Here is a 25,887-nt window from a genome sequence, read left to right on the forward strand (position 1 = left end):
TGTGTGTGTGTGTGTGTGTGTGTGTGTGTGTGTGTGTGCGTGCGTGCGTGCGTGCGTGCGTGCGTGCGTGCGTGCGTGCCAGCTCATCGGGTCCTTTACAGTTCATCTTAACGTAACACAGTGTCAGAGGTGAGACGTTCAAAGCCTAGCCTGCTGTTAGAGAACACAACCCATGTGTCTGTGACCCTGGCATAACATATTGAACTGTGACTGTTTACCTAACACTTTGCACGTGTAGGTGTCTGAAGGGTAGTTCAACACAAACTATATTTACTAGTCTCCACTACAGGCTACTGACATGGCTAGCTTGCATAAAAACCTGTTCCATCTGCAAACTTAGAGGACTCTATTTACTAAGCTGACTGGGAAACAGTTTCTATTCGTTCAATGTATAAATGCTTTCCTTCTCTTCCATCCTCTCCTCCTCTCCAGTCAGTCAGAAAGAGGGCCCTCCCCTGGTTTGACAGCTCACAGATGGCAGTGGCAGAGCCACCCAGATGGTGCTGTTCTCTCCACCCCCCACCCCCCCCCCCCCCCGTCAGCACACCACAGATGGTTCAGTCCAACACCCATCTTTTAAAACCTGGGGGTTGTCACAGCATCACAAAGTATGAAGACACCCTAGTAGCAAGGCACCCTAGCCATGATCACACAAGAACTGGAAACCAAAAATCAGTCATCTTTGCCTAGCAACAGCAATACCTAAGTGTGATTGGCGATCAAACAGCAATGAGTGCTCACGATAAAATCAGAAAAGGAAATGCGCTTGTATGTGTGTTACTATGAGGCACTTACAGATGATGTAGTAGTCTTTCCCTCTGAAGAACTCCAGGCCCCACAGGTTGGGGCTGAACTCCTGAAACTTGAGTGTGAACTTGACATCCTGGTCAGGCTTGTCACAGTTGAGCAGCGGTGTGTCAGCCTTGGTGATGGTGCAGCTCTCCAGCTGCTCCCTGGGAACCATGTGGATCTTGTAATACTCCACCCCATCACGCACCCCTCCGTCCACCCGCGGGCACACTATGTCCAACTTATCTCCGATCTGAGGATATAACACCAGGCCCTGCCCTGGCACGAATCTGGAGAGAAAGAGATGGGAGAGGGAAGGAGAGGGGGGGGGGGGGGGGAGACATGGGGGGAGAGGTAAAAACCAGTTCCATACGGTCAACAATTCATTAGGTATTCAGTATTTGTGCACATTAATGAATGTTCCCTTCCCAAAAGAAGGCAAAGTCAGTTGAATTATTGATGAGTTAATTACTAATTAGCTTCATCAATCCAAGCGACGATGAAAGATAATGACAGTGTATAGCAGTTGTTTCGGGCAGAAGTGACCCCAATATTTCAGGACAAAGTCAAAGAAGTGTTTAACACTAATCTGGCCGTGATGGAGGGAACGAGTAATTACACCGATAAAGGACGAGAAGACAAAGAGATAAAACTCCTACACACTATCAGGGAGATGTTGGCGATACCGAACGTCCCCGTGTACAAATTAGGAAGATCTTGCTCATAATAAAATAAGACAACTTTTCACACAGACATTCACACCACGCACACTATGCCTAGAGGCCTGTTTCCTACTTTTACTGCTGGAGTTTCATTCCCCTACCCTCTGAGGTAAATTCCCCCTAAATGCAAAACATGAAAGTTTAGGAGCTTAGTGGAGAGCCCCCTCCAGCATTCCCTGCCTGGCTTTCCTCTTCTCTCCTCTCCGTACACAGTCGGAGGCGCTACCTCAATTCATGGTGTTAACTAATCTGCCCCGTGCTTGAATGAGAAAGGAAATGTTTTCCAATGTTATCCTTGAAGTACAACAGGTTCTATCCAAAATACTGGAGGGAGGGGGGGCATGAGAGTGGCAGAGCAAAGATTAAAATACAGTTAAATACAGTTGAATCTGAATAGCTATAAGGACATGTACAGAATAGGCTTAAATGCTGAGGACCTCTTGTTTTTTTATCTGAGTACTACTGTATTTGAAATCTTATCCATTGGCTTGGGTCTATCTGACACAGTGTTGTGTTAACCTCTGGAGGGGGGTCACAATACTTTGACCCTACTGTTGGGTCTATATGGGGTCTATATGGGGAGCTAGAGAGGGACACACACAGTCCTCAGGGGTCGCTTTTGCTTTCATTTCTCACTCCCGCCCTCCCAATCTCTCTCCCTCCCTTCTCAGCTCCTTGGGTTGTGTGTTGGATTGTGCTGGCAGAGGGCTCATTATCTTCAGTCACCTCTGACCCCTCAGAGAGCGCATGAGGAGTTGAGACTAGGCCATCAAGGGTGATTATAAAGCCTAAAATACAGCACTTCTCTCCTAATGGAGGGGAACACACACATACACACACATACACACACATGTTTTCCCTGACTACAAAAGCATGAGCAAACTTGAGGAACTTGTACGCAGGGGAATGGTGGCAGCCATTGTACTCAGACTATATTCCAATTAACAGACAGTTATAAGTAATACTAACAGTGCAAACTGCAGAGCAATGCTACAGACAATCACTATTTACAGGCTAACTATACCCACTCTTTCTGAAACAAACACACAATCACATACTGATCTAGGATATTAATTTGAGCCAGTTTGATACAGCAGGAAAATAGTCCTGCGGCAACACGAAATGTGAATTATTATGTGGATTATAATAAATAACATTTCTGTAGGAAAATCAAGTGGAAGTGGAAATTTCAAACTATAGAATACTTTTTGAACCTCAATATACAACAAGTTGTACATTTCCTGCATTGCAGGAAGTTATCCTGCAACATGGTGATCAAATTAAGATCCTACATCTGTAATATCTATTTTTCTCTGTCTCTCACACACACAAACACCCCATGTGCACAGTTGCATGCGCACACGGCCAGTGTGCTTATCTAGGGCGAAAGAGTGTTGTGTGTCCCCTGGGGCGCTACTCAGCAGCGGTACAGTACAGCATGTCCACTGAGAGCCCAGAGAGAGACGGAGCTGATGGGAGACTAAATGTATGGATGTAGTATCATCATACTACTACAGAAGAGGGGAGGGGTCAAGACAGAGAGAAAGAGAGAGAATGAGATAAGGAGAGAGCGAAGGAGAAAGGCCTACAGTGGCTTCAGGGATGAGGAATGGAAAATGGAGATATGATTGTAGAGCTGAGAGATATATAGAACAATTATTGTGTTGTTTTGCATGAGAGAGAGAGAGAGAGAGAGAGAGAGAGAGAGAGAGAGAGAGAGAGAGAGAGAGAGAGAGAGAAGAGAGAGAGAGAGGACGAGAGAGAGAGAGAGAGAGAGAGAGAGAGAGAGAGAGAGAGAGAGAGAGAGAGAGAGAGAGAGAGAGAGAGAGAGAGAGAGAGAGAGAGAGAGAGAGAGAGAGAGAGAGAGAGAGAGAGAGAGAGAGAGAGAGAGAGAGAGAGAGTTGACGGGCCAGGGAAGTAAGTGTTGAGACGTTTATCTCCATGGCTGATCTAGCATGGCTAAAGCCTGTGGCTGGTGCGGAGGGCGTCATGAGCGTAATGAAAACACTACTGCACAAAGAGCTAGACATCAGATCACTATCTCTCTCTCTCTCTCCCTCTACTTCCTTATCTATCTCCTTGCTCAGTTTGTCCCTTGTTTGGATAGTCAGGATCGAGGAAACAGTCACTGCCCACCACTGCTTTGTGCTTTTGTGCGTATGACTGTATGACTGTGTGTTTGCGTATGAAGGTGAGAAGGTGAGACTTCTCCTCCCGCCCTCTGTCACTCCCTTCACACACAAGGAAACTTGCACATTCAAACACACACACATACAAACGCACACACACATTCACACACACAATGACGTAGTCTGTTTAAAGATTTCATTCGAACCTCTACTGACAATACTATCGGAGTCAGCATCATACAGCATTCTCATGGAACCACTTAACTTCCCTTTAATACTAGTGGTATGACTGCATGAAAGCTATCTCACAGGGAGTTGTACCTTCAGGAGATTAATATAAACACCTCCACACTCACTCACACAGAGAAAGACAAATACACACTCACACAAATGTCTTCGGTCAAACACCTGACCAAACACACACACACAGTAGGCTACTCGACCTCCTCCTTTTTCTTCTCCGAATTTTCATTCAAAATGGAGATCTGCCTTCCCCAGGTGCAGAAGGACACAGAGGGAGAAAGAACTGTCTTACTCTGAGACAGTTACATTTCAAAAGGGGGGGGGGATATAAAGAAAATTAGAAAAGAAAAACTGAGAAATTGTCTGCATATACACTCGTTCTTTTGTATCCCTCCATCACTCCCTCCCCGGGGTGTCCTGTGCGGAGGTATCTGTTTGTAACACACACCCGTCCCCCTGTCCCTCCCACTGGCAGCCATTAGAACAAAACACCAGGTAGGCAAGGTCACCTAGACGGGTGAGGAGACAGAACCAGACATTACAGCTCCGCCTGCCCTGCACCTCAACACAGTCATGACAGCTACCGCTCAACAGCTGCATCTCTCACACCCCGGGTACAGACCAACGGGAGAGAGAGCGAGTGGATGGAGGGCGAATAGTGTGATGGAGAGAAGGGGAAAAAACGGAGGGAGGGGGTAAACAAGTAAAAGCCTGTCCTAGCTTCTCGTGTTAGTAAATGGCTTTAAGGCACACTTGCCCCTTCACCCCTCCTCCTCTCCCTCCCCTCATCCCTCCTCCCCTTCCCCCATTTGTCCCTGTGAGTGACTGAGGTTCTGTGGGTCATAAATATTTCCAGGGCTGTGCTTCATGTGGAAGGGCCAAGCAGAGTGCTGTACGAGGGCCACTATACGGTGTTTATCACTTGGCTGTACTGCTGTTAACAAGCCCACCATGGGCCTCCACACATACATTATGACCTGCTATAATCACAGATGCTGGGCCATAGAGAAAGGTATGGGGATGGAGAGGTGAGGGGGACAGGAGAGTGTGTGAGTGTGCATACGTGACGGTTTGTGTGCATGGACATAAAGAAGAAACTTAAGTCCAACCCTGTGGGCATTGAGTATGTGTTTGTGCATGCATACGTGTCAGTGTGCAAACGTGCATATGTGCGTGTACGTCTGCGGGCCTACCCGTGACATACAGGGTCCGGAGAATATGCACAACACCGCCCACCTCAGGAAAAACAGAAGAAAGTGATCACAACCCCTCCTATACCCCTCTAATCTATTACGTTTGTTCTTGAATTACATACGACCCTGTCTAAATCTACTGGTGTTGGGCTCGCCACAGCCTGGAGAAAAGTCACAATGTGGGTAAAAGCAAAAGTAAGAGTGTTGCCTCAGTTCGGGCAGGCGACTCTCCTATAAACCTACTGTCACTCCATTTGGTGCCGAGGTGAGAATAGCCACAGGTGCCTGCTCTTACTACAGCTCTCTCTCTCTCTCCAAGGATACGTGACAAAAAAAAAACAAGAGCCGGAGCACAGGTGGGTGAGACACGAAAGGGGTCTTGACAGTAAATCAACGAGCTGACATCTGTTTTCCTCATATATCTTATCCCCCTTTCTCTCTCTTTCAACTTTGGTGTCTTTTTTAGGGGGTGCCGTGGGAGGATGGGGGTGAGGTTTCGGGCCGGGGAGGGGAGAGTGGTGTTTCTGCTTCCTGGGGTTATGACCGTCCCATCTGCTGCCAGTAAAAACCTGTAAGATCTATCCTTCACTTCTGGCTTTCTCTCTCTCGAAATCCTACATTTCTGCTCTCTCTCTATCTATCTTTCTACATATCTTTCTTAAATCCCGGACTAGCTATTTGTGTGGCCTGCCAAGAAAACAAATACCGCCATAATGACAGCCAAGACATAATCCTGTCCCAATAGCCTCTGCTCCTCAATCCCAGAGTTCTAAGAAAGCCCTGAAAAGAGGGAGGATAACAAAGGAGAGGAATATAGAACAACGGAAGACAACACAGTGGGAAGGAGGGAGGGATACAGCAGTGTTTGACTTTTAATCATCGGCCCACTATGGATATGAATTAGTCTAGGGGGACAATGAGACAAGACAAGGGATAGAAGGAGTTAATCCACCCACGCTGTAACCTCTTCGCCCTTTGTCGGCCGAGGGGACAGTGGTCTTTATCCCTCCTTAGTAGACTGCCACCCCCCCCCTCCCCCCCCTCTATGTCTCTCTGCCTTCGGCCCTAACTTTCATCCACTAATCCAGGCCTATGGGGCCCTCCTCAGCCCACCCATAATTACCCCACAGCCCCTACAATTGTATATGTAAAACATAAGGCAACCACCTGCAATAGGACCTTGAGTTTGCTCAACACAATGTTCACATAAACCTTTTGTTAAGCACCCTCCGATCCTATCGCAGCTGGGCGCCTTACAATTGTACGTTGAACCAATGTCTTTTTTTTTTTTACAGTGTAGGGGCCCACGCTTCTCTCCTTCTTGCTTTACCTCTCTTCCTCTCAATCTCTTTCCCTCCCTCCGACTTTCATGAATGCGACCTTAATCATCAACTTTTCTTCTGGGCGTTGTCATGGGAGACCTGTCTATTGAACCCTACCTCTCAGTACAATGTGTTAACACAGGATGATTTCACTCTCCCCCCCCCCCCCCCCMCAATCCCTCTCTTTCTCGACTCCCCTTTTCCTTCTCTTTCCATTTTCTCTCTGCAATCCCAGCCCGAAACCGACCCACCCTTCCCCGATAGACAGAGAGCTAAATTAAAACAAGGGGATTTTTTGGTGTATTTTCTTTCCTTTGAGAGAGATAGAGGGGGAATAGACAAAATCAGTGGGGACTCCCTGGGTAGATCGTGATGGGGTAAAATGGTAGAGGGCGAGATGGGGTGGGGAAGAAGGAAGGCAGCATTACAACGTTCAGCCTGCCCTCGTCACTCATTCATGATGGATATACATCTCTATGCCCCCTTCCCCTCCCTCCCCCATCCCTCCCCCCTTTCTCCCCCATTCACAAAAGAACTGTGCCTGCCTGCCTGCTACAAAGGCCCGGGGTTCTATGTAATCTCTTAATGAACTGCACTGGAGAAGAGGGACCGTTCCCTCACATAAACCGTGTAAAGCAGGCCTCCCTTTTGTTTCTCGCACCCAACTACAAAATGGATTACTAGAGGAAGGAGGCAGGGGGGTGGCCGTGGCATGAGGGAGTAGGGGCGCTAGTCTTTCTGGGGAGGCTCAGGCATCAGTAGTAAAGTAGTAAAGCGTAAACAACAATGAGGTTTAAATCGACACACTGAGGGCCCTATGGTGTGAGGAGAGAGAAAGAGAGCGAGAGAGAGAGATTGTCAGACTGAGGGAAATGAGAGAGAGAGAGAGAGAGAGAGAGAGAGAGAGAGAGAGAGAGAGAGGAAAATAAAGAGAGAATAGCATAGCTCCGGCCTTCTCCACTCTCTTAGCCTACACACAAAGCCATTGGACTGGCCTAAAGGCAAGGCAGAGCAAAGCATTTTAACATCCCCCCCTCACTGAATACTGAAGAAGAAAACAACTCAAACTACTAGGGAGAGAGGCTCTGTTCAACTTATTGGACTTGAAAATCAAAGATTCTTTATTGAGAAAGGCATATCATTGAATAAATGTAAATATAAATAAATGTTTTAATGACAATAAAGTAAAATGTTTTATGGAATCTTTCATGACAATCTTATAGCACATTTAAGAATTTCAATAGAGAGATAATGAGATTAGGCATTCAAAATACATTTAGAGGCTGTATTTCAAGGCCCACTCGACAGTTTGATCCCATATGACTAGGTAGGCCTATTCCAATGATGTAAAATGTATTTAACTTTCTAATTCTGCCAGCAGCATATAGCAAAGTTGAATTAGGCTACTCATGGTCAAAGGGTTAGTATATGACCAGAGAATAACGTCCCCTGACCTGATCATTAGCTTTGAACTCATCACCCAGACAGAACGTAAAGAATGTGCAAACACGCTCATTCCAACGCTAGAACACACGCTAATTCAGTGGAATGCCCGCTGTCTTTGTGGGCCTAGTAAAGGCCTATACTTGCTTCGAGGGTAGACACTTTCTGGGGCTATTTTCAAAAAGAAGAGTGACATGCCACATTATATGACACATAGCAATTTGAAAGGCATACTTTTGCTGCTATAAATGTGGCATGTGTTCCATTTAGAACGTTCCCTTTACAGAAAAGAAAAGATAGGCTTTCTACAAGCACATAGGCCTATATATGCATGTATTGTGGAGGTCTAGGCCTGCTAAAAACATAAAATAGATTAGAATAGGCTTTGACATACGTATAGGCTAGGCATATGCCAACCATTTATTAATTAGGCTATTGTATTATCATTATTTGAAGATTTTAACAATTAATAATGTATTTTATTGATGATATTTTTACCCTCAATAGATAACAATGTGCCACGGCGGAAGGTTAAAAGTTGGCCTAAATAAATTCACACTATGCCTCGAGTGGTGTGTGACCAATTTTGACTTTGCGACTGGCCTATCTAGCAAAAACCGCTTTTACCTCTGCCTCCAGGACAAGATTCATCCCAATAAACATGAACCTGCAAACGCTTAATGCAAAGCAGGTGTCATTGCGACTTGGTGTAGCCTATTCGCATCAATCGTTTCGCATCCACGCTACAGACCCACTCAACTCCAAACCGTGATCTAAGAGTATAACCACTGCGAGTGCGTCTCATACCTCTCTGCAACCTTGTATCTCCATCTCACACACTCGAGGCTGGTGTAATGATTTCAAAACATGTACAGTAAATTTTGTATAACATCGAGAGAGAGAAAAAAAAATATATATATACGTATTTGGTAGTGATTTATAAGCGATTCAATGACAACGACTTCTGCCAATCCTTCTTCATGATCATCATCATTCCTGCCGAGTGCAAACGGTTGTTGCCGCCATCATTCCACGGCCAGAAAAGCCTACACCAATCTATGCATGCGGAGCAACTCTTCATTAGGATCCATGCTCAAGGTAAAAACCGAAATCCTCTAATAAATTCCGGCGATAAACAGTACAGCAATAAGGCCAACAACGCCATCAGAACTCACAGAGGTGAATCCACAATCTGATAAAGGAGAGAGCGCGCATTCATAAAAAGGTGATTATCAATCATTAAGAAATAGTAACAATGGACACCTGTTAGACTTTCTATCGTAACGTTCCCGATACCACTTGTTTCATATTTACTTATCTATGCCTGTTTAGGAGGGATAGTTAGGCTATATTTGCAAGATCCTTGTTGAATTGAAGCCAAAAGTTAAATTATTAAGCGAGTTCGAGTTTCGCCGTGACGAAATGGGCACAAAGAGGAGAGCCCACCCATTGGGGTTTGACCCCCTGAAATTCCTCGTCTGAGGTTGCAATGTTTAATGCATAATTCAACTCTGGGGGCTATTTTCTGTCCGGTTAAATTCCATTTTCATGGGGCTGACTAGAGTTAGTGATGGTTGCAAATGAGACCACAAGTTAAAAGGGGATATAGGCCTTCTGCCCTTAACGTTTTCAGTTCAATAGTAGTGACTCATATTTCATCCCATATTATGCCATTTTTACTGTAAGTAGATACTTAAACCAAGTATTAATTTGGACTGGGCCCCTACTGTAAATTCTGAAGTTGGTTAGGCCGAACAAACTAAAAAATGTGGCCCATAGAACAGCTACATCGACTAAAACTAATATCAACAAATATGATCCGACTTTCTGTGAATAATTTACAATTACAAATAGGCCTTATGTGAATATTTATTGATATAGGCTAATAACATTCGGTTAAAAAGCCAAGGATGTATTTAATTGGTTATCCAAAGTGAATGTATAATGTAATGTATTCCATTTAGTGCGGAAAATTAAAGCAATGAAGATAAAAAATGAAAAGGCTTTATCATATGCCTCTTTATCATATGCCTCCATTTGAATTCAAATTATTTAAATTGTAGGATTTTCCATAATTTGGTGAAGTAGGCCTGACTATTATTGACCAAGAAGAAGTGGGGCGTAATATTAATTCCAAAGTCAGTTTGGCTCAACATGCTATAACCACATCTTGTTGAAAAGCATCCGTTCTCCTTGGTGTGCACAATTTACCACTATGCCATCTACAGAAGACACGAAAACTAAGAATCTTCTAAATACCTAGCATTCATCATCTCACTATCAACATCGCGCCTATACGTGTACGTTACCACCATCGCCCCGTGCGCGTCCGTCAGCGCAAACCGGCATCTCAACGCAAAATCACCCCATTAAAATGGATATCAATGAGCTGTTCTATCACTTTATACGTTAAGAGTATTAGACCTATCATGTCAGGTAGCCTATTTCTATAGAAACCTCTGTAATAAAATAACGTCACAAGTCATATTTACAAAAGTCACGGACAGCGCTAAATAGTGTATTTTTGGACATATTTTCCCCTTGTTCAATGAGTGTGGACGACGCGTGCTTCACTTACTTGGTATTTGTTGTGTTCCAATATATGGACTCCAGAATTATCGCCCGGGACAAGTTCACCTTGCACGCAATAAACAAAACTCCAAAATAATATCTCCACATCGAGTCCCCCATTATTGCTGTCTTCGGGGAGGGTCACAATCCGTTCCGAAATGATATGTCCAAAAAAGAGACGTGAAACGCACAAGAGAATGACCGAGGCAATTAGACTCTATATCCCGATCAAATAAGCTAAAAAGTGACGAAGAAGCAAATGCGTACGCCGATCAAATATAGAGCATCTCCAAGAAAGGACCTGGTGCCGAGTTAGTCCCTTTATAAGAGCTCCTCGGGAATACAAAACCAGAGGCGCACGGCAGTCTTTCATACAGAGAGTCGAGAAGAGAGCGCGTTGATATTCTCCCTCAGTGAGCAGACCTTAGCACCGGGTACATTCCTTACAACAGAAAGGCGACCCGTGTCGCCGCCGATGTCCACTTCCACAAGCGCAGACGCAAATAGCCTATTAAATCCCCAGTTTGTCGGGTTCTAGGTAAACCAGCCAAGGTACCAATCCAAAGTGCGCGAGCTTCTCTCGAATAGCAGCAGACAAGAGAGAGAACGGCTCGAGATATAGTATTCCCCTTTGAGCTGGTGGTGTGCAAACTGGCTGCAAATGAACTGTGGATGAGAGTAGAAAAATTAAGAAAAAACGATGATATCGAATGAACAAAAATAAAAATGAAAGAAACCAAATCAACTCAAATGAAAGTTATCATACTATGGGTCCCTTTCGGTTGCAAAATAATTGCTGTGGGTTGAATCCTGCAGATCCGAATGAAATGCTTGGCGAAAACGTAGGGATGCTTGAATGCAGCGCCGAGCCTGGATTGCAAGTAACTGCAAGTGATCTCGACTCGGAATATTTGGCAGAGCTTGTTTTACAGTGACTCCGCCCACGTTTATGTTCATTGGGCAGCTCTCCGAAAGTCAATAGGAATACTCCTGTCAATCAAACGAAGCAGCTCGGCAACTGGTTCAACTGCAAAACAGCAGTATTAGCTAATGGAATAGAATTGGAGAAAGCAGTCGAATCACGTTATATTGTATCAATAGGCCTAGTGCATTGACCAAGACGGATATTTTATCTAAAAAACGGTCTTTAAAATAAAGTGCAATAGGCTTGCATGACACTTACTCAGTGCGCTGAAAACATCACTTTAGGCAACATGATGTATGGGCCTTTATCATACTATAGGTCAGGTTGTATAATAACCAAGGGATATGAGCATTTGATCATTATCTGCAATAGCCAACCTCTCACATTGGAACACTTGATGAAAATCCTACATTATTATAAAAATACCCCCCCCCCCAAAAAAAAAAAGTCGCCACAACATGCACGACTTTTTTCTACATGTGGTTGTTTTGTTAACTCAATATAGGTAAAATACAAATATTCCAAATGTGAAAACGTATCATAGTGTACATCAGATTGTATCTAAAATGTCCCATATTAGGACCCACATTGAGCGCCTCACACAACACGGCACTGAAGCCAAATTTTTCCAAAAGGCAACAGCGCACACTAGCGGATGCGCGATTGAAGAAGGGTGAGTCTTAAGTTTTGAACCATCGAATATTCATTTTATTATGTTTTTATGCAAATGTTGGATTAACATTTACCAATAAGTTATTTGAAGAGTGATTCTAAATCTGTATTATCGATAATTATGTAATTTATCATCAACAAATCTGGCTATTATAAAACACAAATCTTTGTCTTATGGTTTCAGTGTTTGATTTATTTCCGACTACAACTCTTTATTTTATTATAATTATTTGAATTAGTCTATCATAATAACTATTATTATGTTATTACAAGCTTATCACCACCAGTCTACAACAATGTGATTTCTAGATAATAGGCCTATAGAACAAATTAATTTTTTTACGAGATTCACCAACTGTAACCTAAAATTAACTTTTGTAGACTAACCCGGTCAATTGAGACAGCTCAAGGTAGCCTGTAATTTAGTTTAATGGACGCTGATTTGATGAGTCATTGCAACCCACACACCTTTCCAAACTAAATTAGGCCTACGTGTATCAGTCCAAACGTGTGAAGTTGACACTTTTGAACAGCTTAATTTAATCAGTGGTGTATTTAAGGCTACAATTGCTTATTGCACTGTTTGTTTAGCTGATAATCAACGGGGAAAAGTCACACGAGATAGATAATTGGGGGTCAGAGTGGAATGCGGCGGCCGGGTTCCGATTCTCTTGACTGGAATCAACACACCGCGGACTGTGACTGTGACAACCTTACCAGTCAGGGTAGACCGCTAGAATGCCCGCCGTCGAGTTGATGTTTATTGGCGAAGATTAAGAGCATTAGATAGGCTACATTCAAATGAAAGATGAATGAACGGTTAAGGAGGAATAACAAAAGATCGAGATACACATGTTAATGTTATAAAGAAACGGATGCCTGCATAAAGTGCTAATGTAACGCTGAAATAAGTTCCTTGTTTCTTAATTTTTTGGGCCTAACGTTACTTGTAAAGTGATCAAATAAAAAGTGCAGCCTATATAGACGCTTAGCCATTTTACCTTCCCTGAATACACCGTAGGAAGAGTGTCCTGAAATAGTGTCATGAGTCCAGATAATATCCTGCCTTCGGGAGAAGAGAGGAAGCGGTGAGTTCCTCTGTCTTAAAAATACCCCCCTACCTTGCTAAAATAAGCCGTGAACGATCGGTAATGACTGCTCTGCTCTTTTCAGTCGGCAAAGGGATCGGGAAATACACACAACCTCTCTTCAACACATTGGCTAAGCCTCTGAATACTGTCTTACACTTTTATAGCACATTCAGCTTCAAGGAAAAACTAATAATTTGTAAGAGGAATTTGAGAGTTTTGTGGAGCATATAATCATTGAATATGTCCATTGTGAAATAGGCCTCAGGTGAATGGCCTTAATATATAGGCCTAATAATAATTATACATTTATGCCTCCTTACAATATCAAAACGTTTTAAAATAAACACCAGACAGCCCAATAAAGTATTTCAATAATTATATTATGATTATTATCATGTACAGTTTAGCTAGAATAAGTCTCTAATCAGGAGCGTAAAGGCCTTTGAAAAAGTTCAAACTTTCCATCTGTAATTAGTCTTGAATTGCAGTACTAGGCTATGAAAAGTCTGTAAAAACAATAGGCCTAAAGCATTGCGTTGTTAAAAGAGCACTAACATTAATAGAAATAAGTGTGTGAAATTGTAAAACCTCTATCTCTTATATAAAAACTATATATAGCGGATTAAATTGAATTTCATATGAGGCTATCACTGAGTGTCTGTAAATAGCTGGAAAACATTTTTGGCAAAAATAGTTGGGCAGAAAATAGACAAGAAATTAAAAAGTGTCTGTGTTGCTTTTATCTTTACATAGCCTACTTATTAAATAAACAAAAAACGAATAGACGATGTGGCTAAACTTTCCATATTTTCTCATTTGAAAAGCCCTCTAACCAGCGGGACTGAGTTCTCATGGGCCGTACCTTTGTTCATTCAGTTGCTCCTTAGTGTTACCAACTTAAAACGGAGAACATCTCAGGTCCATGGGGGTCCTGAGCCTTTATCATGATCAAACGGAGTCCTGCTGATTCCCCTATGCACCATGTCGCTGAAAGTACACTTGCCAGTGAAAAGTGACTTATAACCTACTCTATTTTCCAAAGTTTTCCGGACCTAATGCTTCGTTTCAGAGCTGATGGGCTCTTTCAGTTGTGTTACAATGGTGTCATATTTGTCTTGGCACTTAGTTTCTGTGTGCGTGTGCGAGAGAGAACATCACTGTCACTTTTTACCCTGGATGGCTGTATAGTCGAGGTTCGAGCGAGGGTATAAAGGTGGTTACTCACGCATGGACGGTCGCTCTCACGTCCAAGGTTTGTCATGTCAAATATGTCAGTTGAATCTTGGGGCACGCGGTCCTATGATGCACCTGGAAGTTCAGTGAATCGGAGACGCGCGTCAGATTCCGTCTTCCAAAGAAGTCGCTGAGTAATTACAAGCACATTGTTGACTTGACATTGACAAATAGGACCCACAGAGAACGTAGGAGTCCCTGACAGATAATTGATTTTGCTCTTATATTGTGTAATAACTTGCTGGCAACTTCAAGATGTTGCCAATACTTTCATTACTCTATGCATTTTGACCGGACAGCCTTGCCATTGAAAGGCACTAGATTCAAGTATCCAAGCCACGCGCAAATTACGCATGCATTCAAAGGTGAGGAACAATACTTACCATGGGACCGCAGAAGAATTGAGACGTCGCTGAGACATTCAATTAAAATCAGCCAATCATGAACCTCAATTTACATCACTACAGAGACCAACTAATTGTCCAAATACAAACGAATGTATTTAAAAAATGCAGTGCAATTTGCAAATCTCCTCTCCAAAATATCTAAGCCATTAATTCTAATTAACAATATGTTATTATTTGACAAGTAAATATAACAACTCTAAAAGGGGTTACAAACTGTAATCCAGCTCAAAGGTAAACTCCCCTGGAATGTGTGTGGAGAGATCCAGTAAGGAAATCCTAATCCATGATCAAAAAGTGATACATTGGCTGTATCTTCTGCACCTTCATCTTTTGACCAATCATATATTTTGCTAATAATTGGGCTGCCTATGTCAATGCAGCAATTTACATTCGGAAATAGCCATTGACTAAAAACCACAATCTGAGACAGTTGTACGCATTCAATGGTTTTATTGGTGTATTGTTCAGTTCCCATTAACACAATCAGGAAATTACCACAAGACAAGTTTCACTTACTCAAGAAGCCCCTTAAACCTACCAGAGATCAGCCAGTCAGACATACTGACACACACACACACACACACACACGTCCAAACATGCACATACACCTGGTCAGATCTCAACATGTAGCTAGTGAATCTTACCTGGACTTGGACATCCTTTACGAACCAATAGTCATTTTAAGGGGACCCTTTAAGGGCGAGGTTAATATACTACACCAAAACTAAGGAACAGAGGTGCACTGCTTCCAGCGTCTACTTGACTTGAGAGCACAATTCACTCGGCGATTGAACAGTAAGAGTTCAGTAAAATGATGCAAGATTATAAATCCCTGTCGCTTGTCTTTCGTTGTTGTGTGGATTCATTTCTATTTTACAGGAGTAGGACACCAAATCACAGCGATTCTAATATTACATCATACAGGAAATGTCTGCCCCCCCNCTCCCCTTCCCCCTCCTGACCATGGATGAGACGCATCATATCCTGTTCCAATCCTGCAACGCGCCCCGGAGCCGCTCTATGGGCAGTTTGGGAATTGGCCTGGGTTCACCTGTGCAGCAGAGCGTCTTTGATCAAATGCTTGGTTTTTCTATTTGCCGCTAAACTATCGAGGAGCAAAACATTGTAGAAACTTGGTAAAAACGTGAGGATCAATCATCAGAGCAGATGTGAGGTGAAGGGAGGTGGAAGACAATCCTGTCAGCTAAAGTGGAGGTGACTGTGTGCTTTACTGCATATGTTACCCCTGCCATGTCAGCTTTCTACGTTAGACACACACGGCACAGGAAAACCCAGGCCAACTCCCAAACCACCCACAAAGTTTTAATGAGCCTTAACTGGACACACACACACAAGTTATGAGTTTCTGTCCTAGCTTGCTTACTGTTCAAAGTAAGACCTAAGTAAGGGCAGAACCAAGTAGTGACAGCTTTCTACACGACAGTTCAGATCCTTAAAAATGGAAATAAACCCCCCCAAAAAGAACAAACAATAGTCACTGGGGGGGTGAGAGGCCGAGGAGAGGGAGGAGGGGGTCAGGGGGCGAGACAGGTGTTAGACGGTGTGCGGGCATCCCTCCCTCCAAGGCTTGGTTGGGAAAGGTCTGTAAAGCAAGGAGGTGCGTGACAGGAGAGGAGCCATGCCTCTTCCAGCGCCGTGGGCTGCCCTTCGTTCAGCTTTCCACACTTAAAAACACACAGCGAGCGTTCCAGAGAGGAGAAGGAGAGCACTGGGTGGGGATGGAGGAGTGCAAGAGAGGAGGGATGAGAGGCTCATTCGGTGGCCTTGAGGGAGAAGGAGAGCTTGGGCCGGGACTTTCCCTTGCCCAGGATCATTTTCTGCTCCTCCTTCTGCTGCCGCTGGCGATCCTGATCCAGCTTCATCCTCTCCTCGTGAATCTTTCTCTGCTCCTCTACGATACGTAACTGCTCCTCGGCCTGGTGGGGAGACACACACACACAGAGAACAACGGGTCAGTTCAGGATAGAGAGATCCTGCAGTGCCAAAATGCCACAAACTGTTTGCTGTTACTTTTGATAAACTGTTTGATATTAGCCTTGAGATATTAATATAATCTGTTTGTTTTGCTTTATGCCTTGTTTACTACAATCTTGGCGTGTCCATGTCGTGTCCAAATCAAATAAATAAATCTTACAAACGAGTTAAGTGCCAGACAGAATATAAACAGGCAAGGGAAAAACAATTATTGTTAACGGCTACTGATAACCATCAATGTAAAACCTATGCCAGCATGCAATACTACGTTGTACTTGAGTTGAGTTTCTCATAGTTTCCCTGGAAATCCGTCAATAACCTCAATTTCATAACAAAAATGCCAATACCACTGTCGCATGAAATCTACGATGACCACGTATTTCAATATCAACACAACCACATTTCATCATGGAATTGCCCCGTTTGCATTTTGGGGTTTGGGAAAGTAGCTAAATATATTTCTCTCTTTGTAGAGAACAGAGAGGAGAAGCAGAGGCGAGTAGAAGAGGGCGTACCAGCTTGGCCTGAGCATCGGCAATCTTGCGGTTATTCTCCTCCAAGATTTTCTCCAGCTCCTCCCGTTTGGATGTTTCTTCCTCCTAAAGGGGTGACACGATGCCATGTTAGCGCGCACACAGGCTACGGCCGCACAACATCCCTGCACAGACACACACTCCCACATCATTGACCTCTCAACATACACACATTGGCACACTCACTTGTCTTCATCCTACCACAAAAGGAGTCTGCTCAGGCTCTCCCTCGCACATCATAACCACTCTTTCCCATTCTTTCTCGCAATCAACCGGAATGCTTTTAGAACACAGGAGAACAAAATTTGTCAAAAGGGAAAAATAACCCCCCTTTTTTCTCTCCCGCTATTCGTGACAATACCCTCCCACATATGAATCACTCAATCACACCTTTAGCCTTCACTTGATCATTAAGACATTAAAAAGGGAAACCCACTCGGCACACTCATAATAGACAGAAACAGATATAAAAAGACAAACATTCTAAAAAATCTATTTGCCTCTTTCTTATCATCATCATCATCAATAATAAAGAGAAAAAGGATACAAAAAAGGAGTGAATAGTTTTGGCTCACCAATGTACGTATACCTACGCATTTTCCTTGCCTGTGTATCTACACAACTGGTGAAAGCATTCGTCATTAAACGGTTGAATATTTACTGTCTCGTCCAGACTGTGTCCCCTGCAGAGAGACAGAAGCGCTCCTGGGGAGGGGAGGGGGGCTGCCATACGCCAAACGCGCCCGGCCCGCCTGTGGCCTTCCTCTTTAAAACTGATCTCTGTACTGCTAGCCTGCCGCCTGCAGCCCAGCTCGCAGTGACTCTTTAAAGCCGCTCTCGCTCTCAGCTCACATCGAGATAACATAATGCAGCAGCAGAGTACAGTGGTGTACAGTACAGTGGAGCAGTACTGTGCGGAGGAGTAGGGCTGAACACAGTACAGTACGTGAGTGAGCTGGGAGCTGTCTGCAGGCCAGTTCAGGTCAAAAGGTGTTAAAGAAGGTGGTGTTAACACAAGTTGTGTCCAAAATCAAAATCATGAACAAAAATTAAAAAAACACCCCTAAGGAGAAGCAAGTCATGAGGACGTCACAAAGAGTACATTTGTTGTTTTTCTTTAAAAACAAGTTAGTTTCAACACAAAAAGGAATATTAAATCAAGAAAGAGGGTTAACAGACAGGGATAGACCAGAGATTGTTGACCTTGCAAACAGGAAACTGGAAATGGAGGTCCGTCATTGTTATGTATTCCAGAGCGGATGCCTTCTAATGGGAGCTTTTCAAAACAAGGATTATTAAGAGCGGGGAGGATAATATCAACTTTATAGGACACAATAAACTAAACTGTGTATGTAATTGTAGCCTATTAAAACAAAAAACACTCAAAACAGAAAGCGGCCTTCCTAGTGTCAAAGTAACTATTACCCTCCCTCCCCAAAAAGTACGTCTAGGATGTGTGGGGGGGATCCGAATAGGAGAGATGGGGGAGGGAGAGCTCAGCGAGGCGCACTGGGGCCACATTTCTCACCCGATTAGTACCGAGCCACTGGCCGATTCCTGTTTGAGTCAGGGTCGCTGGGCATTGGCTGCTCCTCTCATTCACATAACATTATGACTGTACAAACCATGGCCCTCATTAATGAAGCCTGGAGAGAGAAGAAGGCCCAGCGTCTAGTCTACTCAGCAAAGTGAAGGGCCTCAAGAAGACTACAGTCCACACTAGCCGCTAGAACAAGAAATTGAAAAAAAGCTAATTGGGCTAAAGGGGGCTGATTTGTCACTAATAAGCCAAAGCTTCTCATCCCTATTTGTTTGTGGTTGGGCAAACCTGTGCTCGCTGCCTACCTGGGGCAATAAAAATGTGCACTGAATATTGGACACAAACAGAGAAAGTGACTGATAATGGAATGTCAATTTGAAGAGAGCTCTTTATTAGAGATGTAAAAAGGAGACATTTACAATAAAGAAAATAAAAGTTATGAATAATTCTGAATAGGGATGTATTAATGGGGAAGGAGGGAGATTTATGAGATTGAATAAAGGGATGAAGTCTGTAAATTCTCATGTCTGCCATGGCAAAAGTTTCACCTGAATCCCCCAGTCTTACTTTGACTGTCAACTGCCAAATATCATCCATTTCTCTTTCAATCCACTACCTAAGTGGAAACCTGAGCTCTTGCTCTTTTATCACTCAATCTACAACTTCTGAAGCTCACAGAACTCTATCACCATCCCACCTATCCCGTACTGACCCTCAGCCATGGCAGCACTGCGATACCCTCACACCCTCCATGTAGAAGTGAAACTTGTGCCATGGCCATGTCGGGGGAAGGGGGGGACCCCACTTTCCAGAGGAGTGGTGAGGTGTGGGGGGGGGTGTAGAGGTGCCTGCATTCCCAACGACCGAGCGTTACCTCTCTGGCCTTCTGGGCCTGTAGCTCCGTCTGCCTCTGTTTCTCCAGCTCCTCCAACAGCTGGCGTTCCATGATGCGCTTGGCCTCCTCCACACGCCGCAGCACCTCCCGCTCTATCTCGTCCCTACGTTTCTCCAGCTCCTCCTCCACCCGCTTGGCCACCAGCTCCTCCACGCGACGCGCCGTCTCCTCCTCGATCAGCTTCTCCTCTATCTCCACCTGACGGCTGCACGGCATGGGTGGGGAGAGAAAGAGGGGAGGGTTGCTGACATGGTAGCAAAAGTGACATGACACGATCAATGCATATTCAGTTACCGTTGAATCAATGTACCCTAAAAGCCAGATTTCTACAGAAACAACCTCTGGGAATTGTGCATTTGTAAGCTTATCAGGGTTATAAAACTACTTTTGTAAAAAATATATATATAGATAAAAAAAGGTTTAACTTAGTGTTTCATTGATTTGGGCTTGAATTGCAGCACATGGCACTATGGAATATGTACTAAACGTGCGTGGGGAAACAGATTTACCCCATTGACTAGACAGACACCCTGGACAACAGGAGATAAGAGAGTACTGTTGTGACTAGACACGATGCCCCCCTGCCCCTTCCTCCTTTCGTGGGAGGAAGTGAGCCTGTCCAGAGCAGCAGAAGACTGGGGGGTAAATCTAGGTGTGGGTCAGTCCAAAAGGCATGCTCGAGGGAAGTTGGTTTGTGCACATGAACACAAGGCACGCATTCAGCTGCCCTATCAAAAGGACGTGATCGTTGTCACATTGTTTCAGGCACAACTGAAAACACTGTCCCTCTTTCCGATTTAATTTGGTTTAGTCAAACATAACCAGGAAACCTAAAACCCGGGTCCTTGCTTATCAGGTATCCATGTCTTTATTGGACATTGTGTGGCTGGTTAAGTAGCCCTGTGGTTAGCCAGTAAAAGGCCACAAAGCAGACTAGATGACTACTGTGTTGTAAGTATCAGGTGTCAATCAGCCACTGGCCAAAAGGTGAACAACAGCTGCTTCCACCCAGTCTTTATTTCTCTGGCAGACCAATATCACCTGCCTACAAACAGACAAGATGTGGGCATTATGTGAGGTGCTCGCTATAGCAGAAAATATGTACACACACACTGACACCTACTACAAAAGTAGTTTTCCCCCAAATTGCACTATAAATTGTGTGACACCTGGATAATGCAGCAAGACAAGTGAATGAATTTTGTTGAGAAGCAAATATAACAGATGAAGGTGTCTGATTGTTCATCATTACATTTCCTGACTGAACTGTAGCTTATAATAAGTCACTCACTCAGAATGCTACTTTTAACTGACAGTCAATCTTAGTGTTGCAGGGGCCAGATGAAAGTCCTGTGGTTGGACTTCAGTGGTTGAGAGCCAGAGGGGCATACCAGAACATTTTCATTTGACAGGTGAGCAATTTACAGTAGTTGACGCCCCTCACTCCCCTTTCAACTGTTTCATTTAACCAGTGATTAGGCCTAAATTATAATTATGACATTAAAATGTATTAACTCAATTTGGAAATAAATGTCACATAAGCCACAGCTTGGAGGCAGGATTAATATTGACAACCTTTTTGAGGACACGTAAGCTAGCCAGAGAAATCTCTGTGTCACATCATCCTTAGATCGTTGGTATCGTCACTAAATAGTTGAATTGTGATGCATGAAACATGACATACAATGTGGCCACTCAGATTGCCACTTACGCACAAATATACAAATGTATAGTTACTAGATGCATGATAAAAGGATTTGAAATGTATACATCCCATTATTAGATTAAAGAAACAAGTGAATTGCAGCCAAGTGCCTTAATTAGTTAGCTGGTTGGCTAATGGTGCAGGTAATAACGTTAGTGTTGTAGGCTTGCATAGCTGATTTGGGCCTCCTCTCCCAAGACACGTAGCTAACGTTAGCTAGCCAGTTTACTAGCTTGCTAACTAACGCCTATGCCTGAGTGTATGGACGGATCTATTAGCATTGTAGCTAACTAGCGAATTTACCAAGCTAGTTAGCATGTATTTCATATTGGATAGAATATTCAGTTACGACTCACATCTTCCTCTGTCTTTCCATCTCAACCTTCTTCTCCTCCTCCTCCTTTCTCTGCTTTTCGTCCAAGGCGCTTCTCTTGCTCAACGTCCTGCCGAATATGTCGATTCTCTCCGGCGGTGTGACCGCTCTCTCCCTTTCCCTGCGGGTCGAGACTGTGGCTGACCGGGAACGAGAACGCGACTCTCTGCGCCGGTTCCTCTTCGCTTCACGGGACTTGGATCGCTTCTTGGACCTCTCCTTGTCCCTTGAACGCGACCGGCTCCGTTTTTTGCTGTGCTTGCTGCTTTTGGAGTGTTTGGAACGGGACGAACTGCGACTCCTCGAGCGACCCATGGCTAACGTTACCTCCTCAAGTCGAACGTTCCCAGTTAGCTAGCTCTATCGTTGGAAATAACACAGTAAATAGCACAGTGATACTCTTACACCTCACTACCTGCAATATTTGCTCAAACTGTATTGCTAAAACATTCGTATGTCTCAAAATGTTTCATTCGAACGTGGTTATTATTCTGCCCTGATAACCTGCGGCGCTAAAGCAAGATGGCGACTAGCTCCTTTTTCCCACAATGCAATGCATTCGGCCTTTTCCGACTATCTTCGGAATCTGCCTCGCCTGTGCTGAGTTGAGCTCGGCTGTGCTATATGCAGCATGATGTAAATTACATTTTGTTAAAAAATAATCAACCAAATCAAACTCGTTTGATAACATCAAGGAGGTGAATTGACAGGAGTGTGGTCAGACCAATCATGTATATAAACCCTGGATGGATGATGCTATGTATTGGCCATTGAAAGGTCTTTCTTTTTTACAGTCTATGCTTTGAAGCCACCAGACGGCCATATTGGCACTCCCCAGTAGGCTCAATCCTCCATAGGAATGAATGACATTCTATAGCTTTTCAATAGAAGGGTTGGTTGTTTAGCAACAAAACCAATGCGCGATCTATGGGGCAAAATAAACTGGTTTTGCTTAGATTTTTCAACATGTAAACTATATTTTGTCTCCAATGTTTATTGAAAACATAAATGTGCACAATGAGCACTTGTTATCTCTCAAATATCATTACAGTTGTTGGTTAGCTAGCTAGCGAATTTGAGTCCTATTAGCATAGACATGACATCAATCAAAACACCTCAAAACAAGACATATCAAAAATAAGATAAATATAGCTGAAACGAGCCGAGTGGTGCAGCGGTCTAAGGCACTGCATCTAAGTGCTCGATGCGTCACTACAGTACCTGGTTCGATTCCAGGCTGTATCGCAACCGGCCGTGTTTGGGAGTCCCATAGGGCGGCACACAATTGGCCCAGGGTAGGCTGTCATTGTAAATAAGGATTTGTTCTTAACCGACATGCCTAGTTAAATAAAGGTTAAATACATTTTTAATTAAATAAAAAACTACGATTCCCAACATGGCAGCTTCTTGTCATTGCCGCTTGCTATCTGGCCATCCCGAATCACAACAGCACATGAACTTCTGCCCCACTGAAGTGTGCTCATCGTTTTTGTGATGTTGTCAGCTAACCAGTCTATTACATTTTTTTGTTGTTGTAGTGGGGATAGTAACTTTAGTAATATCAATTTTTTAAATAATTGTTTTCATTTTTATGTTTAGCTCACATAATATAATTTAAATGTATGCATTTAGGTGTCTGTAATATAATACATGTGGAAAAAACGAATGTAGACATTAATAAATGGCTTTCTATAGCTTCCAAAATATTTGTTACGCTGGTGGAGGAATGCCAAGATCGAGGCACAGTGACTTAAACACGGTGTCCCGTAAATAGCAACCTAGTGTATATACAAATCTTTGGGTCAGACCTAACCAAATCATCATCACACTGAATTTGCCAGTGAACGCCTGATCGAGGTCACCTGATCTGACATTCCCCCAAATCAATTTAGAAATGTTCCACTTGATCTGTAACAAGGGCTGCGTTCAATACAAAAAAAAACATAACGCAACGTTCAATTAAACTGAAGCGGTGCTGTTCTGAACGACCAGTTGAAAAACGGGGAGAGGTTGGGTTTTGGGTTCAAAATGCAGCGCTGCGCATTAAATATGTCACTCATTGCTTTTTAACTAACCTTAACTAACCTTAACCCAGTAAGAAAAATTAAGTTGAAAAGATGTGCATTTCAGGTGCTGAAAGGTTAGAAGACATATTTTCCGGACTTCGAAAATAAGTCATTTACAGATGTTGAAAATATGTGTTTTTCAGTCATTGATTCTATGGACAAATTCCAACTGCACATACATTCTCAATGAAGTTAACATCATATCACAATAATAGAGGAAAGAGGAGCCAACTGAAGTCTGCAACAGAATATTTTTTATTGCTCCCATCTGTCACATGCAATTATGTTAGCTTTTTCAAAAGCTTTAAAACTTGGCAGCGATTATGTTCCACGTAGTCCAACATCATATTACAGTACGGCTGTTTATGACAGTAGAGCACAGTAGAGTACAGTACAGTATGATACAGTAGAGTTTAATTCAGTAGAGTACAGTACAGTAGAATGCATTAGAGTAAGGTAGGGTACAATACAGTACACTATACTTTTCTTTACTGTACTCTGCTGTGCTCTACTGTATTGAACTCTACTGTCCAAACTTGTGAAACATACAGTGCATTTGGAAAGTATTCAGACCCTTTGACTTTTCCCCCCTTTTGTTAAGATACAGCCTTATTCTAAAACGGATTAATTTTTTTCCCCCTCATCAGTCTACACACACTAACCCATAATAGCAATGAACATTTATGCAAATTTATGAAAAACAAAAACCTGAAATATTATATTTACATAAGTATTCAGACCCTTTACTCAGTACTTTGTTGAAGCACCTTTGGCAGCGATTACAGATTCGAGTCTTCTTGGGTATGATGCTACAAGCTTGGCACACCTGTATTTGGGTAGTTTTCCCCCATTCTTCTCTGCAGATCCTCTTAAGCTCTGTCAGGTTGGATGGGGAGCGTCGCTGCACAGCTATTTTCAGATCTCTCCTGTGATGTTCGTTTGGGTTCAAGTCCGCCTCTGGCTGGACTACTCAAGGACATTCAGAGACTTGTCCCGAAATCATTCCTGCGTTGTTTTGGCTGTGTGATTAGGGTCGTTGTCCTGTTGGAAGGTGAACCTTCACCCCAGTCTGAGGATCTGAGCGCTCTGGAGAAGGTTTTCATTAAGGATCTCTCTGTACTTTGCTCCGTTCATCTTTCCCTCGATCCTGACTAGTCTCCCAGTCCCTACCACTGAAAAACATCCCCACAATATGATGCTGCCACCACCATGCTTCACTGTAGGGATGGTGCCAGGTTTCCTCCAGATGTGACGATTGGCATTCAGGCCAAAGAGTTCAATCTTGGCTTCATCAGACCAGAGAATCTTGTTTCTCATGGTCTGAGAGTCCTTTAGGTGCCTTTTGGCAAACTCCAAGTAGGCTGTCATGTGCCTTTTATTGAGGAGTGGCTTCCGTCTGGCCACTCTACCATAAAGGCCTGATTGGTGGAGTGCTGCAGAGATGGTTGTCCTTCTGGAAGGTTCTCCAATCTCAACAGAGGAACTCTGGAGCTCTGTCAGAGCAAGAATTGGGTTCTTGGTCACCTTCCTGACCAAGGCCCTTCTTACCCAATTGCTCAGTTTGGCCAGGTGGCCAACTCTAGGAAGAGTCTTGGGGGTTCCAAACTTCTTCCATTTAAGAATAATGGAGGCCACTGTGTTCTTGGAGATCTTCAATGCTGCAGAAATGTTTTGGTACCCTTCTCCCAGATCTGTTCCTCAACACAATCCTGTCTCGGAGCTCTACAGATAATTATTTCGACCTCATGGCTTGGTTTTTGCGCTGACATGCACTGTCAACTGTTGGACCTTATATAGACAGGTGTGTGCCTTTCCAAATCATGTCCAATCAATTGAATTTACCACAGGTGAACTCCAATCAAGTTGTAGAAACATCACAAGGATGATCAATGGAAACAGGATGCACCTGAGCTCAATTTCGAGTCTCATAGCAAAGGGTTTGAATACTTATGTAAATAAGGTATTTCTGTTTTTATTTGTTTATAAATTTGCAAACATTTCTAAAAACATGTTTTCGCTTTGTCATTATGGGTATTGTGT

At 43.5% G+C, this 25,887-nt stretch overlaps 2 protein-coding genes across 3 annotated transcripts in view; both read right to left on the minus strand.

Moving 5' to 3' along the window:
* Positions 1-11,289, minus strand: part of efnb2a (ephrin-B2a) — a 25,718-nt gene extending 14,429 nt beyond the window's left edge. Inside the window, exons 1-2 of the mRNA XM_023981573.2 lie at positions 10,420-11,289; positions 796-1,079 (exon numbers count right to left, since the gene is read on the minus strand). Coding sequence (XP_023837341.1) covers positions 796-1,079; positions 10,420-10,532 — 397 coding nt within the window. The 5' untranslated portion in view covers positions 10,533-11,289. The remainder of the gene's footprint in view (positions 1-795; positions 1,080-10,419) is intronic.
* A 3,881-nt stretch (positions 11,290-15,170) lies between these two features.
* arglu1a (arginine and glutamate rich 1a) lies at positions 15,171-22,334 on the minus strand. 2 transcript variants are annotated; one of them, XM_023980779.3, is made up of 4 exons: positions 21,765-22,334; positions 19,683-19,947; positions 17,251-17,334; positions 15,171-16,677 (listed from the first exon to the last, which is right to left on the minus strand). In XM_023980779.3, the coding sequence occupies exons 1-4, from the start codon at positions 22,094-22,096 to the stop codon at positions 16,513-16,515; spliced, it is 846 nt and encodes a 281-aa protein (XP_023836547.1). In that variant the 5' UTR covers positions 22,097-22,334; the 3' UTR covers positions 15,171-16,512. The 2 variants fall into 2 exon arrangements, with proteins under 2 accessions (XP_023836547.1, XP_023836548.1); XM_023980780.3 differs by having other exon boundaries at positions 19,683-19,908; positions 21,765-22,332.
* Between the last annotated feature and the right edge of the window lie 3,553 nt (positions 22,335-25,887).

Source organism: Salvelinus sp. IW2-2015, linkage group LG36, assembly GCF_002910315.2.
Source record: "Salvelinus sp. IW2-2015 linkage group LG36, ASM291031v2, whole genome shotgun sequence".
Taxonomy (NCBI): domain Eukaryota; kingdom Metazoa; phylum Chordata; class Actinopteri; order Salmoniformes; family Salmonidae; genus Salvelinus; species Salvelinus sp. IW2-2015.